The sequence below is a fragment of the Erythrolamprus reginae genome, chromosome 3 (genome assembly GCF_031021105.1).
Source record: "Erythrolamprus reginae isolate rEryReg1 chromosome 3, rEryReg1.hap1, whole genome shotgun sequence".
Lineage (NCBI taxonomy): Eukaryota > Metazoa > Chordata > Lepidosauria > Squamata > Dipsadidae > Erythrolamprus > Erythrolamprus reginae.
The window spans coordinates 65,421,465-65,431,061 of record NC_091952.1 but is presented as its reverse complement, the minus strand read 5'-3'; the positions used below and the strand labels follow the sequence as shown (position 1 = coordinate 65,431,061).

The 9,597-nt window shown below is 39.4% G+C and overlaps 1 protein-coding gene across 1 annotated transcript; it reads right to left on the bottom strand.

Annotated features, from left to right (window-relative positions):
• Positions 1-336: 336 nt before the first annotated feature.
• LOC139165329 (tigger transposable element-derived protein 1-like) lies at positions 337-8,116 on the bottom strand. The gene is made up of 3 exons (XM_070748527.1): positions 7,730-8,116; positions 6,474-7,573; positions 337-433 (listed from the first exon to the last, which is right to left on the bottom strand). Exons 1-3 carry the CDS (start codon positions 8,114-8,116, stop codon positions 337-339), a joined length of 1,584 nt encoding a protein of 527 aa, XP_070604628.1.
• Positions 8,117-9,597: the final 1,481 nt, after the last annotated feature.

Genomic DNA, 9,597 nt, shown 5'->3' with positions numbered 1-9,597 from the left:
GTAACAACATTCCACATATATGGTGGCTACATGATCATGGAAATATCTTTGGACAATGCTGGTTCTTTTAACTAAAAAACAGAGATGAGCACCATTGCCTAGATAGGAGAAACATTTCCGTTTATCTTTATTAAATCATGCTTAATATTACAATCAGTGCTACCACGCTTAAGTGAATGACGACAACCTGTAGAAAAGTCTTCACGTTATAGAGGATGGAATTCCTATATTTTTTACTTGCAACTTTCCTTTTAATAAAAGCAAACAGTAATTGCATAATATTCATTGTATGTAATAATAATTAAATGCATTTCACCCTGTTAGCAGAGAATTAGATTAATTTGCAAACTGTTGAATCACCTGTTTAGGATAAATGTCAAATATTGTAGAAATACCTTGCATAGATTCAGGATTTGTCTCAAATAAGCTCATACTTTAAATGAAATAAATAAGCATAACTATACAAGTTTTGTTTTACCATATTGCATAATTAGTAACTTCCCAGAGTGAGTTACAATTTAATTTCATATTACTATTTTATTTTCTTAAAGGAAACAAAGCTCATAAAGGGATTTAAAACAAAAGTAAATTTAATCTTGTTAGAAGCGGGCTAAGATTTCAACCTTGCATTCACATTTTTTTATTGGCAGTGAGACTTTGGTTCCACAAACTACATTTGCTTTACAAAATTGCAAGAAATATTTGCTTATTCTGCTTTTCCTTTTCATTAGCAAAAGCGCTGGAGGTCATCTTAATCAAGTAGTCCGAAAAAAATTCTGTGCCAATGGAATCATAAGGTAAAACATTAGAGGTACATTATTATGGCATAGCTGGCAACTAAAATGAAGCTTGATTACTGATTATCCCCATTTCTTCTGAAAACATTTTTAAAACCACATGGTTCAACCTTGCATTCACTTTTTTTAATTGGCAATGAAACCTTGGTTCCACAAACTACATTTGCTTTACAAAATTGCAAGAAAGATCTGCTTATTCAAGTAGTCTGGAAAAAACATCTATGCCAATTGAAATCACAGGGTAAAACATTAGAGGTAGATTATTATGGCAGAGCTGGCAACTAAAATGAAGCTTGATTACTAATTATCCCTATTTCTTCTGAAAACATTTTAAAAATCACATGTTTATGTACTAACATTTTAAAAAACCCAATAGAACATAACAAGTTAATAGTTTATAAAAATATAGTTTATTAAGTCCTAGAACAGTTCTAATAATTGGGGGGGGGGGACAGCATAAAATATTTTTCCTCCTACCACACATTTATGCAGAAGCAAGTCATTCTGAAATCAGCAGGTTTTACTTCTAAGTAACCCAAAATCTGGAGCTGTGAAGTTTTGCCCATTTCCAAGGAAACAAATCCCAATAAGCTAATGGAATCTATTCTGAGTAAGTATCGCTAAGAATATAGCCTCATATAAATCTTATGGCTCTTCTGTCACAAAATTTTGGCTAGAACAAAGTGACCAGATTTTAACATTGGTAAAGAGGGACATCATTGCCCGGGGAGGGGGTGTTGTGACAAAAAGCATCCTGTGGACTAAAATAAGAAAATGAAAAGTGAAAGACCATAGCTCTTTCTAGCCCACTCTTGGTTATGTTAGATTGGTTATTTAAACCCTGCTGTCCTGTTCGGGCCTGTGAGACCTGAAATCAAAGTTTGAGATCTTGTAAAAAAATTTCCTTGCATATCTGAAACTTGAAATTTCATGGCTTTGCATCATTTCAGGGGTTCTCTCTATGAGAATTTTTTTTGGGGGGTGGGGGGTTTTCTTTCTTGCTGAAAAAAAAAATCCCTAGAGGTCTGTTCCCAGGTCACCCTGACCCGGACCGAAAGTTCTTCATTTGAAGAGCTTATGTGTGGTCAATTTGAAAACTTTTTTCACTTGGAAAGTAGTCTGAACATTTCTGCACACAATGATATGAAAATTGAAATGAAAAAAAGTATGCATATTGGTTTATTTTTATCATAAAAGGCAGACCCCCCTTTATTTGTGAACTTTTTTTCAATTTATAAATAGTTTAGCTTGCAAAATGGGTTCAATTTTACTAAGGTTGGTGTGGGATTGGTAGTTTGAACATTTCTGAACATAAGAAAAATATAAATGAACTGAAAGAAATGATGCTTATTGGTTTTTTAAAATCAAAAATAAGGCCTCCCTCCCCCCGGCTGCTTGCAACCATTTTCACTTTAAAAAAAAATTAGGCTCCAAATCCGAAATATTTTTAATATCTTAGGCATTCATTTACTCAATTTAACATTGCTGATCATCATAAAATATTTTTGGAGTAGGGGCTAATTTTTTTCTGGACAAAAAAAAATCATGTTGAGTCTGTTGTTGTTGTTGTTGTTATTATTATTATTATTATTATTATTAATTAGATTTGTATGCTGCCCCTCTCCGAAGACTTGTATACAACCCGGACCAAAAAGATTTTTTTTAGATACTTGAATTTGGTCTTTTTGAAAATGTTTTTCACTGGGAAACTAGTTTGAACATTTATGAACGTAATGATATGAAAATTGAACTGAAAAAAATTGTTGCTTATATTTTTATTTTGATCAAAAAGCCCCACCCCCATTTTTTCAGAATTTCATGTCAGTTTATATTTTCGTAGGCTACAAATCTCTAAGGAATTTCCCCCCAAAAGTTTTGATATACTAACTTGAACATTCCTGATCATAAAAAAAATAGAAATGAACTGAAAAAAATGATTCTTATTTGTTTATTTTGGTGACAAAAGGGTCACACACACCCCTCGGCCTTACTGTGTGCCATTATTTTCACTTTTTATATATATTTGGTTAGAAATATTTGGAATATCCTTTTGAAAAGCAAGCACATGATAGCCAGACAACTAATTTTTTGAAAGAAATCCATTTTACTAAAAACAAGTATGTAATTTTGAAATTAACAGCATATTTTTTATATAAACTGAAATAATTGAAAACAGTGGGGGGGAAGACTTTTATGTGCAAAATAAACAAATAAGCATCATTTTTTTCAGTTCAATTTTCATATCATTATGTTCAGAAATGTTCAAGCTACCAATCCCACACCAAGTTTAGTAAAATAGAACGCATTTTGCAAGCAAAACTATCCATAAATTGAAAAACATTTCACAAAAACGGGGGGGGGATTTTATCAGCAAAATAAACCAATAAGCATTAATGTTTTCATTTCAATTTTCCTTTCACTGTGTGCAGAAATGTTCAAACTTGTTTCCAAGTGAAAAAAGCTTTCAAAAAGACCAAATATAAGTACCTAAAATGAACAATTTGCAGTCCAGGTCAAATAGACCCCAGGAACGTAACATCAGGGTGTGTTTTCTAACAGAACTGCAGGGAAAGGCCTGAAAAAAAGGCCTATTATTTCTAGAATTTTGATGACTTAGCTGCCTGGCAGCAAGTTTTTCAAAGTCATGAATTATATTGAGAAATTAGTATGCCACTCCTTATTTTTTGTGGGTGAAGGATAAATCTAAACAGTAACTTATTTCTATAGCTATTCATGTAAAAAAAAGTGTGTGTATGGGTCTTCATGTGTTTGTGTGTAATGAAACTAACATAGATAATATGTTGCCTTCCTTTTTTCAAAGCATTGTGAAGAAAGAAATCTGGCTTTTTTAAATGAAATATTTTCCAATTTTTATTCTCTAAAGATACATAAAAACTGTGAAAGAATTACTTGGAATTAAGAATGATGATCCCTCGATTATCGCGAGGGTTCAATTCCAAGACCCCTCGCGATAATCGATTTTTCGCGATATAGTGGTGCGGAAGTAAAAACACCATCTGCACATGCGCGCCCTTTTTTCCCATGGCCGCGCATGCGCAGATGGTGTTTTTACTTCCGCACCTGGGAAGACCCAGGGAAGGTTCCTTCCGCCGCCCAGCAGCTGATCTGCTCGGCAGCGCCGCAGCAGTGAGGAGCCGAAGATCGGGGTTTCCCCTTTGCGTGGGTGGCGGGGAAGACCCAGGGAAGGTTCCTTCGGCCGCCCAGCAGCTGATCTGCTCGGCAGCGCCGCAGCAGCGAGGAGCCGAAGATCCGGGTTTCCCCGCCGCCCACGCAAAGGGGAAACCCGGATCTTCGGCTCCTCGCTGCTGCGGCGCTGCCGAGCAGATCAGCTGCTGGGCAGCCGAAGGAACCTTCCCTGGGTCTTCCCCGCCGCCCACGCGCCGCTCGAGAGCAAGAGGGGGAGAGATAGAGAACGAGAGAGAAGGAAAGAAAGAGATGAGAGAGGGAGGAAGAGAGTGTGAGAGAGGAAGAAGCAAGATAGAGAAAGAGAGAGAGAGAAAGAAAGATGAGAAAGGAAGAGAGTGACGTCATCGGGTGGGAAAATATTTTTAATTAATATTTTTTGAAAAATTGCGATATAGCGTTTCGCGAAGATCGAGATCGCGAAAATCGAGGGATCACTGTAGACCAAATCCAGAAATATGTTATACAGTGATCCCTTGATTTGCGCGTTCTCGATTAGCGCGAAACGCTGCAACGCGGTTTTTCAAAAAATATTAATTAAAAAATAAGTCCGCATTTTTTTCCCTACACCACGGTTTTTCCCGCCCGATGACGTCATACTGATTGCTGATTGGCCAAAATCAGGAAGGAAGGAGGGAGGGAGAGAAGGGAAGGAGGGAGGGTTGCCATTGCCATTGCCGCCAGCGCTGCCCCAAGAAAGCCGGTGAGAGGAAGGAAGGAGGGAAGGAGGGAGGGAGAGAAGGGAAGGAGGGAAGGAGGGAGGGTTGCCATTGCCATTGCCGCCAGCGCTGCCCTGTGGGTAGCGGCGAGGAGCCCGGAAAAATCACCATTGCATTGCCAGCCTCTGAACTTGCATCGCTCCACCTTCTGCGCATGTGCGGCCATGGAACAAAGGGCGCGCATGCGCAGATGGTGTTTTTACTTCCGCATCCAGTATAACGCGGAAATCGGTTAGCGCGGTAGGTCTTGGAACGTAACCCCCGCGCTAACCGAGGGATCACTGTATAACATAAAATATTATTTTCATTACATTTTCAAGTCCATGAAAATAATAAGTGCAAAAAAATACAGACTCAGAAGTAGTTGAAATTACTGATAGCACTGTACCATTATTTCAGAAAATGAAATTGATTAAGGAACACTTGTCAACAAGATTATTTTAAGCCTTCTTTCCGACCTCCCACCTTTTCGTACCTTTTCTGAAAATTAAATATTTTCTGTATTTTCTCCCCCAACTTTTTGTACACCAAACTCCTATAGACAAGGTAAGAGAGCAAAATACAGTAGCTTGCCGGTTCTGCTTTACCGGAGAGGGGCAAGCTCAGTCTCTCTCTCTCTCTCTCTCCCTCTCTCTCTCTCTCTCTCTGGCTGCTGGGCATGCGCAAAGCAACCCCTTCCTCACTTTGCTTCCTCCCTCACCCTCCTCAAGCTATTTTACATTTCAATTTCGTGAGCAGAGGAGGGTACTTGGAAACCATGAAGAAGGAAGCTCAGCTGATGATCAGCCAATGCAAAGGTCCTCCTTTCAGGCAGCGTGGAAGCTGAGCTGCCTGCCAGACGTGATCATCTGTCATCAAAGGATGAAGAGCCTGTCTCCGAGGAGTTCAACATGCCGACCGGCTTTAAAAAAAAAAAAAAGCGGGACTTTTTAAAAGCAACGTGGGATGCAGGACAAATGGCAAAAAAGCGTGACTGTCCTGCTGAAAGCGGTACGTCTGGTCACTTTAGGCTAGAACCTACAGAGACCCTAAAACAGCGCCTGGTCTCATTAGAGATTGCAAAAGGGATGGTAAGGAAAAATGACACACATTTTTTTCTTGATACTCCTTTCTTGTGTGCAGATTCCTTCTATCTCAGCTGGAAAAAAAACTACACAGAGAATACAGAAATAAGAAAGGCCTTACCTTCAATATTTGTTTCCATAAGTAGTGCTTCATTTAATTCACGCTGAACTTCAGCTAAACTAAAGTAGGTCCTTTGATTCCATTTTGATGAGTCAAAAAGTGTGATTGTATAAACACAGAAGCACAGGCCTACGCGGTTTCTTTTTTCTTTTTTTCAGGAAAGATTCTGTGCAACTCTATACCCAGGATATTAGTATAATAATACATAGTGGTACCTCGAGATACGAGTTTAATTCGTTCCGGACCTGTGCTCTTAAGTCGAGCAGCTCTTATCTCAAACGACTTTTCCCCATAGGAATTAATGTAAATAATTTTAATTGGTTCCAGCCCTCAAAAAAATCACAAAGTTAGTTTAAATTATGCAAAAATACATGTTTTTAATGAAGAAATGTACATGTACATATAAATGAATAATGAAGTTTCTTTCACTTAACTTGTAAACTTTCTTAAACTTTTAAATTTACATATGTACACAGTAGCCTAATCATCTGTTTTTGCCTTTTTGGCTGCACTTTCACTTGGAGCAGCTCTTTTTGTAAAAAATGTGTCCAATGACATCTGCTTTTGCCTGCTTTTCAAAATGTTGCGAAAGTGAGTCAATGAGGTGTCATTGAAAAGTGCTGCTGAACGACTCGTGGCTACTTTCTCTGGGTGATTTTTTCCCACAAAACTGACAACGTTCTCCCATTGCGCTAGCATCGCTTTTATCTCACTGGTAGGAATGGCTTTCTGTGGTTCCTGTACCTCTTCCTCACTGCTGCTCATCTCTTGGGTCAGATCCGTCTGTTGCATCTCATGGAGCGCCTTCAGGTCCTCTGTAGAGAGCGGTTCTTCATGCTCTTCGACAAGCTCATTGATGTCACCCTCGTCTACCTCCAGACCCATACACTTACCGAGTGACACAATCTCCTCCAATGGGGTGTCAGTCTCGGTGATGTCCTCGGTCTCACCCTCGGGCTCAGCAGAGTCCCTTGGTGCAACAGCAGCAGGCCACAACTTCTTCCACGCCGAGTTCAAGTTTCGCCTTGACAATTCTTGCCAGGCAAGGTCAATGATGTTAAGGCAAGAAACGATGTTAAAATGATCCTTCCAAAACTCACGCAGTGTCAAGTTGGTGTTCTCTGTTACATCGAAACATCGGCAGAACAGATGCTTCGTGTGCAGCTTCTTGAAGTTAGCTATGACCTGCTGATCCATTGGTTGCAGGATTGAAGTCGTGTTGGGTGGGAGAAAGACAACCTTCACAAATTGAAATTCTTCAAGGATGTCGTCTTGAAGAGCAGGTGGGTGGCCTGGAGCATTGTCGAGCAGCAGTAAGGCTTGTAGGGGGAGTTCATTAGCCAAAAGATATTCCTTCACCGTAGGACCAAAAGCAAGATTTACCCAGTCCACAAAGAACTGCCTCGTTACCCATGCCCTTGCATTGGAGCGCCACAGGACATGGAGTCTTTCCTTTAGGATTTTGTGCGTCTTGAACGCGCGAGGATTCTCCGAATGGTACACGAGAAGTGGCTTCACTTTACAGTCACCCGACGCGTTTGCACACAATGCAAGGGTTAGACGGTCCTTCATGGGCTTATGTCCTGGCAGGCTCTTTTCCTCGGCAGTAATGAAAGTCCTACGGGGCATTTTCTTCCAAAACAGCCCAGTCTCATCACAGTTAAAGATCTGTTGAGAGACATAGCCTTCTTGTTCAACCAGGCTAGCAAAATGCACAACAAACTCCTCCGCTGCCTTGATGTCTGCACTCGCTGCCTCCCCATGCCGAACCACTGAGTGAATGCCACTTCTTTTTCTGAACCTGTCAAACCACCCATGGCTTGCCTTGAACTCATCTGGATCTCCCGACGAGGATGGTTCATTGCTCTTCAGATCGGCGAATATCGCACGAGCCTTCTCGCTGATGACCGCCTCTGTTATTGTATCTCCGGCCAGCTCCTTTTCTTTTATCCAAATTAACAATAACCTCTCCATCTCTTCATGAACAGACTTCCTGAGTTGGAAAATTATTGTCGCACCTTTTGCTGGTTTAACACCTTTAAGGATGTCCTTCTGCTTCAGGATTGTACAGATGGTGGATGTGCTGCGTTGGAACTTCCTCGCAAGGTCAACAACACGAGTCCCTTTTTCGTGCAAATTGATTATCTCCTGCTTCACTTCTATGGATATCATCACCTTCTTCTTCTTCTCAGCGGCCTTTTTTGGAGCCATGCTCGCTCTAAACACCGACACCACCGAGACCTCTTTTTTCCCACCGAGAAAACCGGAAGCCAACTTGCCTGCAAGCAGAAAAATTAAAATCAGCCAAGTAAGAAAGTTTAGAGGAAGGGAAGGTAAAGAGAGAAAGAAAAAGAGCAAGAAAGAAAGAAAGAAAGAGAAAGAAAGAAAGAAAGAAAGAAAGAAAGAGAGAGAGTGAGAGATGTTCAGTGAGCCTTTCTTTCTTTCTTTCTTTCTTTCACTCTCACTCTCTCTCTTTCTTTCTTTCTTTCTTTCTTTCTTTCTTTCTCTTCCTTTAAAGAAAGCAAGAAAGAGAAAGAAAGAAAGAGAAAGAAAGAAAGAAAGAAAGGCTCACTGAACATCTCTCACTCTCTCTCTCTCTCTTTCTTTCTCTTCCTTTAAAGAAAGTTAGAAAGAGAAAGAAAGAAAGAAAGAGAAAGAAAGAAAGAAAGGCTCACTGAACATCTCTCACTCTCTTTCTTTCTTTCTTTCTTTCTCTTCCTTTAAAGAAAGAAAGAAAGAGAAAGAAAGAAAGAGAAAGAAAGAAAGGCTCACTGAACATCTCTCACTCTCTCTCTCTTTCTTTCTTTCTTTCTCTTCCTTTAAAGAAAGCAAGAAAGAGAAAGAAAGAAAGAGAAAGAAAGAAAGAAAGGCTCACTGAACATCTCTCACTCTCTCTCTTTCTCTTTCTTTCTCTTCCTTTAAAGAAAGCTAGAAAGAGAAAGAAAGAAAAAAAGAGAAAGAAAGAAAGAAAGGCTCACTGAACATCTCTCACTCTCTCTCTTTCTTTCTTTGTTTCTTTCTCTTCCTTTAAAGAAAGCAAGAAAGAGAAAGAAAGAAAGAGAAAGAAAGAAAGAAAGAAAGAAAGGCTCACTGAACATCTCTCACTCTCTCTCTCTTTCTTTCTTTCTTTCTTTCTCTTCCTTTAAAGAAAGCAAGAAAGAGAAAGAAAGAAAGAGAAAGAAAGAAAGAAAGAAAGGCTCACCGAACATCTCTCACTCACTCTCTCTTTCTTTCTTTCTCTTCCTTTAAAGAAAGCAAGAAAGAGAAAGAAAGAAAGAAAGAGAAAGAAAGAAAGAAAGAGAAAGAAAGAAAGAAAGAAAGGCTCACTGAACATCTCTCACTCTCTTTCTCTCTCTCTTTCTTTCTCTTCCTTTAAAGAAAGCTAGAAAGAGAAACAAAGAAAGAAAGAGAAAGAAAGAAAGAAAGGCTCACTGAACATCTCTCACTCTCTCTCTCTCTTTCTTTCTTTCTCTTCCTTTAAAGAAAGCAAGAAAGAGAAAGAAAGAAAGAAAGAGAAAGAAAGAAAGAAATAAAGGCTCACTGAACATCTCTCACTCTCTCTCTCTTTCTTTCTTTCTTTCTCTTCCTTTAAAGAAAGCAAGAAAGAGAAAGAAAGAAAGAAAGAAAGAGAAAGAAAGAAAGAAAGGCTCACTGAACATCTCTCACTCTCTCTCTCTCTCTTTCTTTCTTTC

What these genes read in the sequence shown, in the direction of transcription:
- LOC139165329 (XM_070748527.1), bottom strand. Translation starts at nt 8,116, where the DNA reads ATGGCTCCAAAAAAGGCCGCTGAGAAGAAGAAGAAGGTGATGATATCC. An exon ending in GAGATCCAGATGAGTTCAAG is followed by an intron (nt 7,574 to 7,729) that starts GCAAGCCATGGG and finishes GTCTCTCAACAG; the next exon opens with ATCTTTAACTGTGATGAGAC. An exon ending in CGCAACATTTTGAAAAGCAG is followed by an intron (nt 434 to 6,473) that starts GCAAAAGCAGAT and finishes TTTCATTTAAAG; the next exon opens with TATGAGCTTATTTGAGACAA.